The following is a 21,621-nucleotide window of genomic DNA, read 5'->3' on the forward strand; positions in this document are numbered from 1 at the left end:
TAAACAAATTGTTGAAATGAGTGGAAGGAGGGTAATTATTATGGGGGATTTCAACTATAGTAACATTGATTGGAAGGAGGAGAGGACACATGTGAGGAAGGAAATGGATTTTATTCAATTATTAAGGGATAACTATCTGAAACAGCATGTAATTGAAAATACTAGGGGTGTGAGAGTGCTTGACCTGGTAATTGCATCTCAAAATTTGACTAATGAATATGACCATGTCGCCACCTATTGGTGAGAGTGATCATAAGGTCTTGACCTGGGAGGTGGCTAAAGGTGTGCAATTTGTGATTAAGACAGGGTATATGTGGAATTACCGTGCTGGCAAGTATGACAAGCTTAGGAGATTGCTTGGATCAGTGCCATGGCATGTACAACTGCAAGGGCTGGACGTCGATAGAGCATGGGAAGTGGTCAAAGAGCATTTACAGGAGGTTATGGCTGATTGTATACCTAAGGTCCGAATAGTGAAACAAGTAGGGGTTAAATGGATGAATAACACCATTAAGCTTGAGCTGCAAAAAAAGAAACAACTATGGAGGGAATTTAAAGAAAGGGGTGACCTGCAGGCACACGAACGGTATAAAGTGCAGGCCAGAAGGGTAGCGAGTGTGGTAAAAACAGCAAAAGACGATTATGAAAGGAAACTAGCTATGCAAGCAAAAGAGAATCCCAAACAGTTCTTTCAATATGCTGTAAGCAAGAAAAAAACTGTACATGGCAAAATGATTTTAAGGAATGACGATGGTAAAGAGTTCACTGAACCAGTCGATATAGTGGAGTTACCGAGTGCGCACTTTGCAAAAGTATATCATCCAGGTGGTGACATTGACAAAATGAAGGAACCATTAGTTTATACGGGAATTGTGATGAATGAAGTGGAGGTGAATAGTCTATTACAGAACCTTAATGTGAATACATCTGTGGGACTGGATGGTATACTGGCACGGGTCTTGCATGAAGCGACTAAGGAATTATCAGTGCCTTTGACCATGTTGTTTAATCTGAGTCTCGGGTCTGGCTTGGTCCTGAAGGCGCGGAAAGAGGGGAAAATAGTTTCACTGCATAAAGGAGGATCCAAGACTATGGTTGCAAATTACCGACCGATCAGCATATTAGGAATCATTGTCAAGGTCTTGGAGAAAGTAGTCAAGGGAAAAATACAGGAATGGATTGATGAAAATGAGATACTGTACAGAGGACAGCATGGCTTTGTGAAGGGTAGATCATGCCTCAGTAACTTGCTCAAGTTTTATAACAAGGTGACGGCTGAACTGGATAAGGGAAATGGGTTTACAGTGATACTGCTGGACCTGGCAAAGGCGTTTGACAGGATACCACATGGAATTCTAATCCGTAAACTACAACATATGGGAATGGATATAGGGTTGGTGAGATGGATAGCTGGGTGGTTGATGGAGAGATATCAAAGAGTAGTTTATTCAGGAGTAGAGTCCAAAAGACAGCCTGTGACTAGTGGTGTGCCACAGGGTTCTGTTCTTGGACCACTGCTGTTTAATCTGTTCATTAACGATATAGGGAAGGATCTAAGAGGGACAGTTCATTTGTTCGCTGATGATGCAAAGTTGGGTAGGGCGATAGTGAATGCAGAAGATGTCAAAGTCTTGCAAGATGACTTAGATAGATTGGAGTTCTGGACTAAGGAGAATGGATGTCAATTTAATGTGACAAAATGTAAGGTTATGCATTTCGGAGTGAAAAGATTAGCAGCAGTATACCACATTGATGGAACTGTACTCCAAGAGATTGATGAGGCCAGGGACTTGGGAGTGTTGGTGGATAGGGAGATGAAATTTAGGGGCACATTACAAAAGTAGCTAAATCAGCTCATCAACTCACTTGGTTGTTGAAAAATACCTTGACGAGCAGAGACAAGCAAGTTATTGTACCTCTGTACCGAGCCCTGATAAGACCTCATCTCGACTACTGTGCCCAGATTTGGTCACCTCGGTTCCTTCTTGATGGGGAGGAGGTGGAGAGGATCCAGAGGCGAGTGACTAAGATGATAGCAGGTCTATGGAATGAACCATATGAGAACAGGTTGAAGATTTGTGGGTTGCAGAAACTAGTTGATAGGCAGAAAAGGGGAGATATGATTGAGACATTCAAATTGCTAAAAGGATTCTATAGGATTAATTCAGAGGATATTTTTGAGATCAGGACTGGTGGTGGGAGAACTAGGGGACACCCATGGAAGCTGGACAAGAGCATGGTTAGCAGGGGTGTTAGAGCTGGGTTCTTTACTTTTAGAGTGGTAAATGAGTGGAATAAGCTGCCAGAGTCTGTTGTGGGTGCTATGACAGTGAGCGAGTTCAAGGCAAGGTATGATAGATACTGTGAGAATGTTGAACAGTTGTGTGAACATGATGTTTAGGGCCTCCCTCGATGAGTCTAAGGACTCCCTGGTAGCCCGTAATAATGATAATGAATAATGCAAAAAAGCCCAAATTACACCAGCTTTAACTGACATTTTAAAAGGGTTCAAAGTCACAGAAAAAGAGTACACACCAAATTAGAGCACACTGATGGACTGATATGTATCTATGCCTTATGACAAACACGAAAAAATGCACTCTGCAAACCACTACACAATAAAACAAGTCAATACAGTGGACTCTACCAAAAATCGCACAAACTTTTTTGGTTAGATACATCCTCTTTATGGATTTTTGGAAGTCCATAAATAATATATGGGGGGGGGGGGGGAATCTATAAATTGTAAGGTTTTAGTTTGTTGGTCGCATCACATGTCCACTTTCAGGATTATTATTTTTTTTTTGTCATTTCTGAGATATAGAAAGGTTTTATATTCTCTGTTGAGCAGTTTGGTTGAAGGAGGTTTGCCTGTGATAGCACGTCAGCTACATAAAGTCTAATATTGTTGGCCTCACTGGTGGGAAAGTTGTAGATTCCATGGTCAATCTGGATCATGAAATCATTGATTGGTATGTGTCTGGGCACGAAGACAAAGTTTTGGCTGTGTCTAAGTGCACTGATGGCATCTGCTTTGAGGATAGTAGTGGATATATGGAAGTTACTTGATTACTCCATAAATTAAAGATGCCAAAGAAATTAATGTCACACCTTATTATTAAAATACTCTGCATTAGAGACCAATGTTAGATGATTTTCACCTTTTGGCTACTCGTATATGGAAATATAACCTGCATTACTTCACCTTGGTATCATTTTTGGGTCTGGCTCCCACTGATGAGACCTCAATAAAGGTTGAAACCGGTCTGGGTAGTGACTCTTCATATAATGCATAGCATTATACATGTCCGTAAGGATATGTGCATTATGGAATATTAATGCAAGTGATGTGAAGTCATTAGCCTTCTATATATGAGTTGCCAAGTCCTGAAAATTACTTCAGGCACAAACTTTGTTTGCTTACACTTGGATAAAGGATTAAACCAAGAATATAATTTCTTGGCATCTTTAATTTATAGTATAACCAAGTGGAAAAACTTCCAACATTTATCTCTAATCCAGAGTATTTTAATAATAAGGTGTGACACCTTTTGGCTACTCTAATATGGAAATATGACTTCTGCATTACTTCACCTTGGTATCACTTCTGAGTCTGGCTCCCACTGATGAGACCTCAATAAAGGTTGAAACTGGTCTGGGTAGTGATCCTTCCCATAATGCATATCATTATATACATGTTCATAAGGATATGTGCTTTGCATTATGGGATACTAAGTCAAATGATGTGAAGTCATTAGCTTCTATATACGAGTTGCCCAGTCCTGAAATAACTTCAGGTGCAAACTTTGTTTGCTTACACTTGGATAAAAGATTTATAATCTCTTGGCATCTTTAATTTATAGCAGTGGATAGGTTAACAATGCTGTTTTCAGGCAATCTTGTTCTGTAGGGCAAGTTTATATAAATTATCCATGAACAATAATTTAACAAGGAAGACAAATAATAAAATTCACGAAAACAAGAAACCAAGCAGCACTCAATGTGGAGCCACACTTTTCATGATGCACTCTTCAGAAGATCCGGTCTTTGCAAGATAATTGTATTTTTTAAATAACAGAATTACAAAGAATGTGCGGTATGTAAAATTTTCATGCATTTAATTACACAAAGCTAATTTGTGTTGTGAGCTGTATAAATCAGGTAAGGACAATACTATAGGTGGATGCAAAAGTAGGTATACAATTGTGAATCTTTTACCCCTGTATTTTAACTGAAGGACACTACAATTATGACTGCAGCAAGATAATGAGAACTTTTTTCAGCAAGATGGGGCTCCTCCTCACTATGCTTTAACCATGAGTGATTTTCTTGACCAAGAATTATCCCATAGGTGGATAAATCAACAAGGGCTAGTTGAATGGCCACAATCACCAGACCTCACCCCAATGGACTTCTTCTTTTGGGGTGTTATGAAAGATAAAGTATTTTCAAGAAAACCATGAAAATGCTGATTACATGATTCGATTCATAAGAGAAGAATGCCAAGAAATTGACAATAAAGAACTCTGTACCAAAGTGTGCTTGAGTGTAGAAACTAGACTACAGGAATGTGTAAATGCTGAAGGCCAACAATTTGAGCCCTTAAGAGATTGTACTTAACTGAAATTGTATGTGATCCTTCTTCTCAAGTATTCTCCAATTGAGCAGGTTCTTCTCTTAGTAGAAAAAACTTTCTTTCCACTCTCTTCTGTTCTGAGCTTTCTCTTTCAAGGTTGTGTATCTGTCTCCATTCAGCATGTCATTTAGCATTGTTTTCCTTACTCTTCCTATGGGTCTATTTTTCCTTCGATGGCATCTCTGATGATTCCATTTCCTCTCAGAATATGTCCAATCCAGTTTCTTTCTTCTTCTACTCTTTTTAAGACCTCTTCATTAGTTATTTTATCTGTCCATTTGATTTTTTCCATCCTTCTCCAAATCAACATCTCAAAGCTTCCCAAAATCTTAATTTCATCTTTCTTCAATGTCTAAGTTTCAGCTGCACAGAGGGCATCACTCCACACATAACATTTTATTAGTCTTTCTTTAGGTTTCTGTCCATTTTACTTCTGAATAAATCCCATTTTCTATTAAAGGCATCTCTTCCCATCACTATTCTTGCTTTTATGTCACTTTTACATCTTCCATCCCTGCTAATCACACTTCCTAGATATTTAAATGTCTTTACTTGATTCAATTTTTTCCCATTTATTCCGATATCCATATTTGCCTCTTTCCTTGCTATTTTCATTACCTTTGTTTTTCTTATGTTAATTTTCATTCCATAACTGATACAGGATTCCAATAATCTGTTCAATAGATGTTGTAGTCCTGTTTCAGTATTTGATAATAATGCCTTGTCATCTGCATATCGAATTGCAAATATCTGTCTACCTCCAATCTTTATTCCTTCTTCTGAATTCTCCAGTGTTTCTTTTAACATTGCTTCGGAATACATGTTAAACAAAATTGGTGACAGAGAACTGGTTCTGTTGTACCATATATGTCTCTCGCCATGGCAGTTTGTCCCATATATAGTGAAATAATTAGCCTCCTGTCTTTCCAATCTATACCAATCTTTTCCATTATTTCCACCATCTTATTCCATTTTATAAAGTCAAAAGCTTTTTCAAAATCTATATAACAGATATTAACTTCTTTATTCACTTTTAGACTTCTCTCACTCATTATTCTCAACAGTCCAATCGAATCTCTTGTTCCCCTACGCTTCCTGAAACCAAACTGATCTTCTCCAAAAAATTCTTCCATCTTAAATGCAATTCTCCATGTTAGGATTCTCATAAGTATTTTTGATGTATGGGAAATGAGGCTTATTGTTCTAAAATTCTTGCAGTTCACTGCATTACTTTTCTTTGGTATAGGTATAAATATTAAGGTCAAAATCTTTTGCTAATTCTCCTTTGTTATAAATTAAATTTATTACTTTGGTTATTTCTTAAGTTCCTTTCTTCTAAAGTTGTTTCAGGAATTCTGCAGGTGTTTCATCTATTCCTTCTGCCTTTCCACATTTTAGTTTTTTAATGGCCATTTCTACTTCTGTCTTAAAACTTTCTGGGCCTAGATCATCTTCATTTACCTTCTTTATATCTTCTAACAACTCATTTGGTCTATTTTCCTTGTCATATAGATTTTCAATGTATTCCTTCCATCTCATTAGGATTTTATCTTCTTCAGTTATGATTTTCTCATTCTTATTTTCTATGCCTCTCTAGCTCAAATTCCATTTCTCTTGTGATTCATGCTTCTTGCTTTTTCATACAAAAGATCATACCTTCCCACTCTCTCATAATTTTCCATTTCTTCACATTGTTTTTTAAGCCAATCTTTTCTACTTCTTTCTGCTTCCTTCTCAATTTGTCATTCAGGGTTCTATATTGTATTTTCCATTCTGGGGTGTCTTTATTTTTCCATTTTCTTCATTCTTCCATTAGAGAAATCATCTTTAGTTATCCAAAGGTTTTTTTTATTCTTTTAGCTCTCACATATCCAATTTTTTCTTCTGCAATCTTGTTTATTTTCTCTTTAACTTGTTCCCATTTCTTTTCTGGATCTTCAGTTTTGACAAAACTTGTTTCCTCTAATTCTTTCTCCAATCTATTTCCAAATTCCTTGGTATTCTCTAATTTCTCCAAGTTCCATTTTTTCCTTTTCATAGCTTCTTTTAACTTCTTCAGTTTCACATTTATTTCTATGAATAGTAGGTTGTGGTCAGAGTAAATATCAGCTCCAGGATACATGCATGCATTTTTTACACTATTCTTGTATCTTTACTTTACTATAATGTAATCAATTTGATACCTTTCCGTATCTCCTGGTTTTTTTTCCATGTGTATAGTCTTCTCTTAGAATTTTTAAACCAAGTATTCATAATTATTAGCTTATTTTCTTTACAAAATTCCATGAACCTTTCTCCCTCTCTCATTTTTATTACCTAGTCCGTATCTTCCTACTACACTCCCATCCTCTTCTTCTCCCACAACTCCATTCCATCTCCCATTATAATCACATACGCTAACCGTTGAGTGGTTAGCGTAACCGCTCTCCAGCCAAAAGGCTGCGGATTCAAATCCCGCCGTGGGTATGGATGTTTGCGATTGTCTTTGGAAATACTAGCGGTGGTGGTAGATGCTGTTAGTGTAGTTGTGGTCAGTTGGTGGATTGAGTGGCAGAGGCAGAGTTGTAGAGCAGGTGCCCTCTCTCTCGATGAGTCTTTGGACTCTCTGGAGTTGTCTAATAATAATAATATAGTCTTTTCTTTTTTCTTCCTTAATTAGTTCTTGTGGTTGTTCGTACATTTCCTCTATTTCTCATCTGAATGGTCACTTGTTGGCATATATACCTGTATTATTGTTATGTCCACCAGTTCAGCCCACAACTTGACCACCATAATCCTGTCATTCAGACATTTTATGCTAATAATACTCTTCACTGTTCTTTTATTAAAAACAAGTGCAACTCCTTTTTATCTTCACCTAAGTAAATTACTCTTACTTCGCCACTATAAAAATCACTTATTCCTTCCCCACCTGACTTCACAGAGCCCTATGATATCAATTTTTCCTTTGTCCATTTCTTGTTTGAGATTTTCTAATTTTCCACATCTGTTCATTGTTCTCACATTCCATGTTGTAATTCTGATTCTCTGATGATCTTTCATTTTCAGTTTGTCTATAGCTTGTTTTAAGTCACTTTTAGAAGTTTGATCGGGAGGAACATCAGCCCTTGAAGCGTCCTTATTTCCCAATATTGTATCCATTCCAATGTGCACCTTCTATTCCTCTCTGTACCAAGAGACGACACCTAGGTTTGCAGGTTGGTAGCTGCCCCCGTATAAGTTCTATCCATTGCTGCTGAAATTTTCTAGGGATATTAGTGAAGTGGTTTCCCGTTACCTTCTCCACCGCAGTGCTCCAACAAGTACTGGTAGAGATGCAGCCCTCTACCAGCTTGAGTAGAAATTGGGAAAAGGAGAGACACTCTCGGACCTTGAGTACTCTAATATCCTCGGGGTCGAAGTAAGCTAGAGTCAGCCAAGTGAGGCCATATAGGAAAGAATAAGAATATTGAAGGAACCTGACACAAGTAAGTGTAAGCAATGTCAGGCACAGCTCAGGATCTTAATTGGGGCTTAATAAAGCTATTGTATTGATCTTTGCTTTGTAATCATCAGCATGCTTTTCTTTCAAAATAAAAACTGTACATCTACTTTTGCATCCCTGCATATATTACAATCACGCACTTACTTAAAGGATAAAGGTGATCAAAGAATAAGATATACACTTGGTCGTTGACTTACGACCGACTTCCGTTCTAGCTGACAGGTCGTAAGTCGATCTGGTCGTATGTCGGCCATATATTTATTAACAGTATTCTTTAACCTTTCTAATCTTTTTATCATCTTTATAATTTATTTTTATATTGTTTTAAATTTATAATTATGTATATTGTACATAATGTGAAAAATAATACTGTACTGTACATAAACAGAAAAATACAATCTAAAATTAATGTAAAAGTTAATACAAATGAAATTTACAAAATCAATTTTTAATCTTTGCTTGTGCTGAGTTGTGGAATGTCAGGGTCATGTTCTTGGGTTGAGGTAGGAGATGTTCTCTTGATGAGGAACATGCCGAGCTCTGTTTGAACAGTTTGTTTCTTTTTTCTTCATATATCTCACGATAAAAATGCACAGCATCTTGAATCATACATTCAACCTTTGTGAATCGTTCGACATTAGGGTCCATTGCTTCGAAACTGGCGAGAGCTAAATTTATTCAGTTGCGAAAAAGAATTTGATAACCTCTTTGTAGTGAATTTCTTATCTGGCTCCTCTTTTTTCTTTCTCTTCTTCCTCTCTCGCTTTTTCTTCTGACATTCTCTGTGCTTCCAATTCAATCAACTCTTCATTCGAAAGGTCTTTTATTTCACAATCTAGCAACTCCTCTATGTCGTCTATTTCACATTCTAATTTAAAATTTTTTGCAAGTTTAACTATTTTTTTCTGTAATCACTTCCAGTTCCTCTCCTTTTTTAAATCCTTCAAATGTATTCGCATAACATTTCAGACACTTTTTCCAAATTCCCGACATACAATTCTTTGTTACACATTACCATGCGGTCGAAATATTCGGGATACACTGAAGAATGCTGTACTGATTCCAAAAGTCTCGCAAAGATAAATCAGCATCAGAATCTATTGCTTTGATGGCTTGTGTGAATGTCATTCTGAGGTAGTAAGCCTTGAATGCTGAAATAGCACCCTGATCCATGGGTTGAATGAGAGAGGTTGTGTTAGGTGGCATAAAAACCACTCTAACATCATGTTGAAGGTTGTCCAGATGAGGAGGGTGGCCAGGGGCATTGTCCATAATCAATAAAATCTTGAAAGGGATACCTCTCTCCGCATAATATTCACGAGCTTGGGGAATAAAGAAGTTCATGAACCAATCTTCGAACAGTGCTCGAGTCATCTAAGCTTTAGGGTTTCAACGATAGTAAACCGGCAGTGTGTGCTTGTTGATGTGCTTAAATGCACGAGGGTTTTCTGAACGATAAATGAGAAAAGGCTTCAGCTTAAAACCCGCGGCATTCCCATCAAGCAACAAAGTCAACCCATTGCAAGCCGCTTTCATCTACGTTAAATATTTGTTCCAGTAGACAACCTTCTTCTTTGATTAAAGAGTCGAAACTATCAACAAATTTTTGGCTTCATCTGCACTTCCTGCTTCTCCTGTGACATGTACATTATGCAAGGCAAATCTTTTTTTAAAACGCTTAAACCATCCAGTACTAGACTGAAAATCTTCTACGTAATCGTCTCCGGCGCATGATTTTAAACTCTGAAACAGACTTCTAGCCTTCGCTTGCACTGTGTAAAGGCTTATGGGTGAATTTTTCTGGATTAAATCTTCCATCCACATAAACAACAATTTCTCCATTTCATGGATGGGTCCTGTCATAGTTTGGTTAAAATTGCAGACTTCATAGGTGTGGAACCTTTCACAGCTTCCGGAATTCTTTCTTTGTCCTTAAGTATCATCGATACCGTGGAATGTGACAACTTCAAATCACGTGTGATCGTATTCGCTTTCTTTCCGCCTTCATATTTCTGGATAACTTTCATTTTACACTCTACAATAGTTTTCCTTGACTTCTTAGCTGGCATATCCGTAGAAGAAGGCATTTTCCTTTTACTAGAAATTTTATGGGTAGTATTTAAGCAGAATTTTAATTAATACACCACATGCAACAGCTGCTTGAAAGCAACTGTGTATGTGAGAGATAGTTATCATACGCGGGTTATCTTACAATAGCTATTGTATCCCATAGTTATCACGCAGCTGATTGATTTATTATTATAATTTTTTTTTTGTGGTCGTAAGTGCAGACGATCGTAAGTCGCATAGGTCGTAAGTCGACGACCAGGTGTGTGTGTGTGTGTGTGTGTGTGTGTATAAAGATAGATAGATAGATATACTGTAGTATGTAATCAGATTGTGCCAATTTTAATTATTGTGATCATAAATATCAGTCTATTTTGTTGATGAAATATTGTAAGAAAAGTGAAATTAATTTTTTTAAGAATAGATTGTTTATTACATGCTATACATATATACATGTAAGTTTAATACTGAACTAAATGAATGCATTAATTTGATTAATATTTGTCATCATCATCAAATTCTTGACGACATGTACCCTCAAGGGGTGTACAGGATATGACAGTACTAAATGAAAAATTTACATCATTACTAACTTCCTATCTACAATTTTCCTCCAAATCAGTCTGTTACTTTTCAAGTTACTTATCATTATCAGATCTTATATTTCTATCATCTAAGGCACATTGTACCATATCAATCCACCTATATCTTGGTCTTCCTCCTGGTCATTTTCCTGCCAACCTGGCAGAGAACACTCATTTTGCTAATCTTTCCTCACCCATTCTGTTCAAGTGACCATACCACCTGAGATTAGCTCTGCTAACGCATTCCTGGATGCCGACAATGTCAAGTTCTTTCCTAAAATCCTAGTTTTTAATATGATATTGCCATTGATGCCATCTTTTCACACCTCTAATCTTTCTCAGGACCTCTCATATTTGTGGTCTCTAGTCTTTGGTCAAGTGTTTTACTTCTGACCCAGCTCTCAGATCCATAAGATAAAACTGGTTTGAACACTGTCTTGTATACAGCTAATTTAGTGTTCCGACTAATTTCTCTCTTATTTCATATGAATTTATTCAATTGACTTCCTACCATACCAGCTTTGTTGATTCTGTTGTCTATTTCCATATTTAATTTACCATCTTCAGTAAAAATCGCGCCTAAGTAGCTGAAATGTTTTACTTGTTCCACAGGTTCCCCGTTCACAATACAGTTGACATTTTCAAGAATTCTACCTATTTTCATTGTCTGTGTCTTTTTAATGCTGACCTTCATACCATATCTATTGCAACAGTTATTCAATTTAGTCAGGGAATCTTGCAAACTTGTAGCGGATTTATTTAGAAGTATAACAACATCCACATAAAGCAAAGAGCTGACATTAATATCTCTAATTTTGATATCATGTTTAATACCACTTTCCTTCATAATGTGATCCATATAGATAATGAATAACAGATGGGATAATGTACATCCTTGTCTCACACCAGATTTAACATTAAACCATCTTCCTGTACTTCCTTCAATTCTAACTGCTGACTTACAACTCAAATAAAGACTAAGTATTGCTTGATACAATGCACCATTGACACCATATCACTGCAGAGTATTGAATAGCTTCTCTCTCGACACCTTGTGATATTCCTTTTCCAAATCGACAAAACTTAAATACAGATCTTTGTTATATTCCCATGCTTTCTCGACTATTTGTCGTAAAGTGAAGATCTGATCCTGACAGCCTCTATTTGGCCTGAATCCAGCTTGTTGTTCACCAAGCTTTTCTTCCACAATTCTTCTCAACCATTTCTCAAGTATACTTGCATAGATCTTGCCAGGAATACTCAGTAGGAAAATACCTCTGTAATTCTCACATTCAGTTTTATTTACCTTTTCATATATGAGTACTATTAGAGATCTACTCCAATCATCGGGAATTCGTCCCTCTGTCCAGGCTTTCTGAACTATGCAGTGCAGCCAATGTAAAGCTGTTATGCCACCATACTTCAGCATTTCTGGTCGAATATCATCTACTCCTGCTGCTTTTCCAGATTTCAAGCCCTTGATGGCTTTTTCTACTTCAAGTATGGATATGTATTCCTGACTGTATGCCTGTTGAGTGTTTTTTTACCACTCTGCTATCACTGCTTGTTTCATTTAGCAATTTTTCGAAGTAATTACTCCATACTTCAAGGATATCTTTTTCTCTCATTTTCATGTCACCTTCATCATCTCTAACTCCTTTTACAGCACTCTTTCCTCTATTTCTAAGCTTCTTCAACACCCTCCAGAATATCTTACCACCTTCTTGATATTTAATTTCTATGTTCTTGCCAAAGTCCTCCCACGACTTTTGTTTAGCTAGTTTTACACAGTGTTTCGCTTTCTTACATTTGTCTCTGTATTCTCTAAGAGCAAAAGCTGACTTATTTGCCATGAACTTTTGATATGCTTTCTTCTTTTCCTTCACTGCCTCTTTAACTTCCTGTGTCCACCATGGAGTTCTGATTTTTCTATCCTTGCACACAACCTCACCACATGCCCCTCTGGCTGAATCAATCAGGGTTTTCTTCAAGGCTTGCCACTGAATCTCCAAGGTTTGGTTCCTAATCTCAAACTCTTTCATTTTTTTCTTCAATAATCTTTGTGTATTTTAGTCTACAGTTCACATCTGAGAGCTGCTCAACTTTTATTCGCTTTAAAACTTTCTTACATGTTATTCTTTTCAATATGAAATTAAATTTCATCCTGCTCAAGACTAAATAGTGATCGCTTCCAATTTCAAATCCTCTGTACACTTTGGTGTTCTGCACCATTTAGAAAACATCACTAGCAACAATAACAGTCAATGAGCCTTTTCTTATTCCTTGCCTCTTCTCTCCATGTGAATTAGTGCACATTTTTATGTTGGAAAATGGTGTTAGTAATAACCAGTCCATGTTCTAAGCAGAAATCCAACAGGTATTTGCCATTATTATTGGCTTTGCTCTTTTCTCCAAATTTTCCCAAAATATTTTTGTATGTCTCACAATCATTTCCTACTCTGCTATTTAGATCCCCAACAAGGACCAACTTTTCCTTTTTCATTGTGTCAGTTGCTTTTTCTAAAACCTCAAAAAATTCCTCCACTTCTACCTTACTAGAACCTTCTGTGGGACCATAGGCACAAATAAGTCTCATAGTCCAGTTCCCCATTCTCTTATTTGCCCACATCACTCTACTTGAGACTGCCTGCCATTCAAGAAGATTAGCCTCGTATTTTGTGTTGAATACTATGGCTACTCCTTCTTTTCCTTGATTGTCATTGCCTGAATATAACATTTTGTATTTATTGTTCAGAAAGATCTCACCAGTTTTTGTCTTTTTTGTTTCAGTCACCCCTATTATGTCGATCTGGTACTTATCTAATTCCTAAGTTAGCTGCATTTCTTTGCCATTCAGGCTTCTTATTTTGATAGTACCAATCTTTAACTCTGGTGATGTTGAGTTGGGTAGTGTGTTTTCAGATTTGTTCCAGTAGCTGACTTTTCGCTGTTCGCCCTGGTTCCCTGGCAAAAAGAATGGGGGCCTTGTTTAACCGAGCGACGCCCCAGCCTGCATGAAATTTTGTCGTGTTGTACCATCATTTTGTATATTGGTTTAAGCCAATAAGAATACAATAACTGTAATTTAATTTAAATGCATATATGACATGAAAAAACTTACATATATGCTCACACACTTTAAGTGTGTGAGATGTTATAGTTACAGGCTTTCAAGTAAAGCACTGTAACTATAACATGTAATGGCAGCTCATTTTTATCACTTCATGACTGAAACATGTGTGGCATAGTAGAGCATGTGTGGATTGAAAAGAATCCTATAATATTGTTGAGAGAAATGAGATTTCTGAGCTCGAAAGCAGATATTTATGAAGTCTTTCATAAAATGTTTAAAAGTTATCAATTGTTATGTTATGACAATGACAACAGAACAACTGTTGTAGGGGGGGGGGGAGTCACAACAGGCGATGGTTTTAATCACTACAAAAAAATGAAGCTTTTCATATAGAAAAAAATATAAAGTTCTGTCCCTTAAAGGAGGGAAGAGAGTGAAGATAACTGGCTTACATAGAGATAACCAGCAACTAAAATTGCAAATGTTTCAGTGATTCTTTAAAAGAGAATGTTGTAGTATTCGACTTAAGGATTTCAGATCCAGAAGTTTTATTTCCAACTCTCTGGAAATAAAACTTCTCTAACAATTTCAAATTAGAAGCCACCTATGATCAAATAACTTGAAATTAATGAGATATTTTAAGAAGAAAAATCTCATTTTCTGTGATGAGTAAGTGGGTTTCTGGAGCCAGGCACATATATATACATATTAACAAAGACAAACTATATTACAATACACACAAACACATATATACACCCACAAACACAAAAAGAGATAAGTTACATTACAATACACCTAGTAAGATAAAGTAACACTAATATTAAATGAATATTAAATAAATATTAAATTAAATATGTTACAGACAAGACATTAACAGAATTCTAAATCTGTTAATGCCTAATTCAGTGCGAGGACCTCTGTGAGAAAAGGTATATGTGGAACTACGGGGGGGGGATGATTATGAAGAGCTCAGGAGACAGCTTGCTGGTGTAGCACTGAATGAGGAGTTAGCTGGAAAAGAGATCAATGCAGCTTGGGAGATTTTCAAAAACTGTTTAGTAGATGCAATGTCTAAATGTATTCCAAGGGTGAGAACAATAAATAAGGTGGGTGCGAGATGGATGAATAAAGAGATTAAGCATGTGATACAGAGAAAAAGGGCATTATGGAGGCAGCATAAGAGAAGTGGAAATAACCAATAAATACTAAAGAGAGGTATGAACAGCAGTTGGCTAATGAAGCCACAAAAAATCCTAAGGAATTCTTTTGATATGTAGCAAGCAAAAGAAAGAATAATTATGGAAGGATGATATTGATTGGGGAAAATGGTATAAAGACAACTGATGCAGAATGTGTGGTGGAGATACTTAATGAACAGTTCATAAAGATCTTTCAATCTTGTGAATGTGACTTCATGGAGGGATTGAGAGCAGTTGATGATGGGAAGGAGAGACTGACTGTAGGTGATCGAGAGGTGTATGGGGAGTTGAGTAAACTAGATGTTAATAAGGCTGTGGGACTTGATAATATATCACCACGTATTCTGAAAGAACGTGCCAGGGAGTTGACACCTGCCTTGACATATTTTTTTAACATGAGTCTTGCACTCGGTCAAGTTCCTAAGGAGTGGAAGGAGAGCAAGTTTGTGCCACTTCATAAAGCAGGTGATCGAACTCCAGCATCAAACTATAGGCCTATCTGTGTGTCAGGTGTTGTGGTTAAGTTGTTGGAGAAGCTTGTGAGAACTAGGATCCAGAGTTGGGTTGATAACAATGGTATTATCTTTGATGGACAGCATGGATTTGCTAAAGGGAGGTCATGTTTTAGTAATCTACTTACTTATTACAATAAAGTGACTGCTTCCTTGGACAGAAGAAAAGGATACACAGTAATATAATTGGATTTCGCAAAGGCTTTTGATAAAGTACCTCGTGAGAGGTTGACAGTCAAACTAAAGCAGATGGGGTTGGATATTAGATTGGTGTATTGGATTGGAGATTGGCTATCTAATAGGTATCAACAAGTTGTGTATGGGGGAATGATATCCAGGAAAACGAAAGTCACTAGTGGAGTGCCTCAGGGAGTCTGTTTTAGGTCCATTACTGTTTAAGTTGTATATTAATGATATAGGTGAAAATTTGGATGGAGATATTCAGTTGTTTGCAGATGATGCAAAGTTGGGACAAACCATAAAGAGTAGTGAAGATGTTGTGGCCTTACAGGAAGACTTGAATAGATTGAGTGATTGGACATGGAAATGGGGATGTGAATTCAATGTTGCAAAATGTAAGATTTTAAAATTTGGAAAACAAAGATGGGATGCAGAATTTATGCTTGGTGAGAATATATATGTTGGAGGTAGAGGAAATAAGAGATCTGGGGTGATAGTGGATAAGGATCTAAAATTTAGGGGACACATCGTAAAAATTGTGAAGACAACACAAAGGCTTCTGGGAATGATGCGGAGGATACTGACGTGTAGAAGTAGGGAGATTCTTGTTCCGTTGTATAAGGCTTTGATTAGGCCACACATTGACTATTGTGCCCAGATTTGGTCACCGAGTTTTCAGAAGGATAAAGAGATGTTGGAAAGGGTCCAAAGGAGACTGACTAAGGTAGTTTCTGACCTCTGGAATGTTGAGTATGAGGAAAGATTGAGAAGATGTAATTTGCAGAGTCTGGTGGACAGGAGGAAGAGGGGAGATATGATAGAGACAAGTTGGTAAGGGGTTGTTATAAGATCAATGCTGGAGAAGTTTTACAGAGAATAGTGGGAGATCAGGGGAGAACCAGAGGTCATCCCTGGAAACTGTATAAAGAGGGTGTGAGTAGGGGAGTGAGAGGCAGGTTTTTTTCGTGCAGAGTTGTGAATGATTGGAATGCCTTGCCTGAGAATGTGGTGTCTGCAAAGAGTTTGAATGTGTTTAAAACACAGCATGATGAGCTGTGTGTGTGATAAAAGGACCTCTCAGATGAGTCTTTGACTCCATGAGGTCTTGGGGTGGTAATAATAATAACAATAATAATTATAAATTACAAAACAACACTGAACATGTGCAATACACGTGTGGGGCATACATGATTTCACTTGTTGTTTAAGAACTTTTTATAGTTAGTATTAAAGTTCATTTCTTGTGTGTTTAGAGATCTAATTAGGGTCTTCCAGATCTCGGATAAGATTAAACCTTGGTTCCTATTAAGATTTTCTGTAGAATGGGTGACTGTTGTGGCTTCTTTAAAAATACGAGAGTGGTAATCCTCTTCTATGTAAGGAGTACAGCTTTTATCCCACTCAACGACATGGCTGGTTGTGAAGAAATGGGAAGATCAGCCTGATATATCTTGACTGTTGTTTTTGACATATCCGATGTGTTCTCTCTCTGTCTTATCTCAACGCTTCTTGGTTTGGCCGATGTAACTTCAACCGCATGAGCATGGGATATTATAAATTCCAGCATATTTAAAGAAAGGATGGAAGTCTTTTGGAGATCTCAAGAGTTTTCAAATTGTATCTTTAAGTTTAAAGGTCACTCTTATTCTATGTGATTTGAGGAGTTTAGCAACCTTGTTAGAGGCTGTCCCCACGTATGGAATGATGATTGTGGTAATATATTGAGCATCTTCTTGTTGTCTTTGTGGTTGATCAGAGAACAGAATCTTGTTAACAAGTCTCCAGAGGTAGCCATTCATCTTGAATGGTTACCCCCGGATAGGTTGTTGGATATCAGTGTCAATTCGTCTTGGAGATCTTTTTGGTCTGTTGTAATCCGGACAGCTCTCTTCTTTAGAATTTATAATTAGATTCTGTTAATGTCTTGTCTGTAACATGTTTTGTTAGCTTTAGTTCCTATCATCAGTCCTGTACCCTGAAGATGCCAACAATTTAAGTTAGTGAAACTAGTTGTATTAAAATAGTTTTTTCTCAGATACTTGATCAACATTTCCCAAATAGTCAATTGATAAAGTAACACTAAATTGGGCAACTGTTTTCACTCCTAGCCTGACTGCTGTTTTTTGTTTTAATTAAACTGTTTGTAATTTCTATGTGAATTCTATGTCAATTCCAGCCTATACAAATGATTCTGCAAGTATTTCATATCAGCAACACTCCTGATAACCCTACCTATCTTTGCATCATCAGCAAATAGCTGTATGTCAAATGTCAAATCCTTCCCAATTTTTTGTCATTAATGTACAGACTGAATAACAATGGACTGATCCCTGAGGCTCACCACTGGTTGCTTTGAATCTTGCAGATTCCTCCCCCACCATATACCACTTATCCATGCCAACAGTTCATAAACCATTCCCATATTTTCCAATTTATGCAACAGTATTCCATGCTTTATTCTATCAAAAGCCTTAGCAAAATCCATAAGTATCATGGTGTATCCATTCCCCTTGTTTAACTTGGTGGTAACATTGTTATAGAATGTGAGCAAGTTGCTAAAACAAAACCTTCTCATGCTGTTCATTGCAAAGTAGCGATTCTGTGTCAACCCATTTCTGAAGACAAGCCCTAACCAACTTTTCCAAAATCTTTACCACCACTCCTGTACTGATTGGTCGATAGTTGGATACATTAGTCTTTGTACCACCCTTGTGCAATGGGATTATCATACATTCTTTCCACTCCTGTGGAATCTTGCCTGTTCTGACTCAAATTATATAGGCTGGTCAAGGAAATAGCCAGTTCAGGTGAACACTCTTTTAGCATCCATGCTGATATCCCATCAGTTCCTATTGCAGAATTCTTATTCAATTTGTGCAACAGCTCTAGTACTTCCTCCTCATCCACGAGTTTCCTAATACAGTGAAGAGATAGTGGCGAGTTCAAAGTTGCATACACTAGGTTGATGGTGTTTAGAATAAGGGCTGCTCATTAGTTGAATAATTACTTCTGCATCAGTCATCCATATACCATCTGCATGAGTACTGCATGACCACTGTCACTAATCAGAGGCAAAATAGTCGCATCTTTAACTGAAACTCCCTTTGACCCTATAATCAGATCTAACACTCTTTGACCTCGAGTTCCTTCTATCACATGCTACTTGAGGAAGTTGCCTCACAATACCTCAACAAATTCAGTTTCATTCTTCTCATGCGATTTCATAGCTACCCAATCAATGTTTGGATAATTAAGGTACTCCAGTATGATTCCTCTTTTCGCATCCATTGTATTTATTTGTTGATCATTTCTTCATCATTAGCAACCAATCCACCAGGTCTGTAACAACACCCCACTGCGTATTTAATCTTGTTCGACTCAACTTCACACCAGATGGCTTCAAACTTACTGCCACATGAAAACTGTTACTAGTATTGCAGTCATAGGTCTTGACTCTAACTGGATTCAAGATGTTTTATATCATTAGCAGCATGTCCCCTTCTCTCCTATTCTCAAAAAATACTACACTTTGCACTTGATTAGGATACTATAAGTTGATCAACCTTTTACAGATGGGCTCTCCATAAAAAATAAAAATAAATGGGAAAAAAAATTATCAGTGTCAATCAAGAAGCTCAATGGACGCTTATGGAGTTATGCTGTGTATGTATTTTTGCAATCCTAGATGGGTCTTCCACTTATTTCCTAGAGGATGAAATATAAGTTTGCATGATTTTTTAAATTTACACCAGCCAGAAAAAATTTATGTAAAGTCAAATTTACAGAACTCAGTGAGTGGCTGTATACAAAATAATCATATATTAAGTGTTTATTATTTAAAATTTAAAAACAAAATGAGATAGATTTATATACCTGTTAATATCTTTCCAAATATTTGATGGTGACAAAACAAGACAGGAATAACGAGGCAAGATGAAATTTATATGTTTATTAAGTGGTTCGGACACCTGAAGACACATATCAGTGAGTATGGTTGCATTATCAGTCCTATGAAAAGTAAAAACAATAATTCATTACTTTCATAATAATTACTAATTTTAGCTTGCATGTGAAATAATTATTTTTAATCAATATGTAACATTCAGAAATTCACAGTATAATGCCAATTCTTATTAAGACTATTTTATCACAGTAACCAAAGTAATATATTTTTAAATTTTTAAAGTAAAAATAGAATAGAAAAGCCAGATTATTTTTGCAGTGGAAACTTCAGATTCGGGTGACTAGGTGTTGGTTATTAGGAGAAACGAGAAAGAGAAACATTTAGTGGCAGAAAAGATTAGAGAACAGAAGAGGAATTTTGGAAAGAAAGAGGGTATCATAAGTAGAAATTTTTAGTAAAGGAGGAAATCTAACAAGAAAAGGAGACAATTTCCAATGAAAGCAAATTACTTCTTCCACAACATGATTTTCAAGATTAGAAAAAACTAAGTAAAAATTGGGAAATAATGTGATCCATCATAATAAAAGCACTTAGAATAGATTTACATACTGATTAATATCGTTCCAGATAAATGAAGGAAACAAAACAAGACAGGAATAATGAGGAAAGGTGAAATGTATATGTTGATTAAGCAGCTCAAACAGAGATGATATCAGTGAGTAGTGATATTTTATCTTTAGGTGTCATTAAAATGCTAGAAAGTCATTTTGATACTTAGTTTCTAGCATTACAGAGATTTAAAAATGAATAAGTTTATGAGAGGAGGAAGGGTAACCAACTGTCTACTAATAAGTAAATGCTAAAAGTCATGCCTACTCCCTTTGAGGAGCAAATGGTCGGAGGTTTTATTTATTTATTATGGTCAACATGCACCACAACAAACCTGTAGTAACCCCAGAAACAGCAAGCAAGTAATCCCATGTATATAATGTATGGGATTGTTTTTGATTGGTTCTGAAGAGTGATTTGAATACTATAATGAAAGTTATCCAGAAGGGAAAATGTAGGCAAGTGGCTGAGGTTTTTCCAGTTGAGGTTCTATTGAAAAGAGCTTAGGTTTAAATGTCTATAAATGTAGTGCACATTATAAATAGTGTTAATATCATGAATGTTCACAAACTCTTTTTTTTTTTAAGTTAAATTTTTGTTCTTTTTATAACCACATATAGCCATAGCAGAAATGAGATTAGTTTAATATCTAAGTTACATTAAAAGAACACATAACACATTAGTGTAAAAGGACAAGGAAACATTCAAAAATAAACGAATATAACAGCATGCAAATGAAGTTTATCATTTACAGGCAAAATGCGTGGCCACTGTAAGTATGAATGATCATAAGTTGTATACATCATAAGTCAAAGATTGACTGTGCTCGAAATCCAATTTTGAAATGGTCAAATCCCAGAAACTGCCTCCTGTTCTAAGGATTTGGGCATTGTAGTTCCTAGCCAAGGAACTACAATGGGCATATCTGTGCCCCCCCCCACACACACACACTATACCAACTATTATTGTGCCAAAAAGAAATCAGAAGAATCCTGAGTAACTTAGATGTGAAAAATACATACTCTCCTGATGGCATACCACCTACTGTACTAAATAATTATCTCTTCTCTGGAATTAACACTTATACTATATGGCCTCTTCAATCTTTGCTACTTGCATCTACCCTATAGCATATGAACACAAACCTACACTGAGCTCTTTCCAAAGAAAGGTGATAAAAGCCAACAAACTATTGTTGTTGTTGGCTTTTATCACATTTTTGGCATTGCTAAAATAAGAATTACAGCTTAATGTTTTAGTTTCTAGTTTAGCTAAAACCAGTCATCGATTGTAGAAACAGGCTGCAAGTTGTATCACATTTCTATACTAAAATCCAAGCACACAAGATCCCAGATATATTTTTTGCTATTAAC

At 36.5% G+C, this 21,621-nt stretch overlaps 1 protein-coding gene across 2 annotated transcripts in view; it reads right to left on the reverse strand.

Moving 5' to 3' along the window:
• SCAP (SREBP cleavage activating protein) overlaps positions 1 to 21,621 on the reverse strand; it is a 408,865-nt gene that overhangs the window by 312,413 nt on the left and 74,831 nt on the right. For both annotated transcript variants that reach the window (XM_090415224.1, XM_090415223.1), the window contains exon 6: positions 19,609 to 19,743. In XM_090415224.1, the coding sequence (XP_090271350.1) occupies positions 19,609 to 19,743 (135 nt within the window). The remainder of the gene's footprint in view (positions 1 to 19,608; positions 19,744 to 21,621) is intronic.

This window comes from Typopeltis vanoorti, unplaced genomic scaffold (assembly GCF_054136105.1).
Source record: "Typopeltis vanoorti isolate ZY-2024b unplaced genomic scaffold, IOZ_Tvanoo_1.0 HiC_scaffold_24, whole genome shotgun sequence".
Classification (NCBI taxonomy): domain Eukaryota; kingdom Metazoa; phylum Arthropoda; class Arachnida; order Uropygi; family Thelyphonidae; genus Typopeltis; species Typopeltis vanoorti.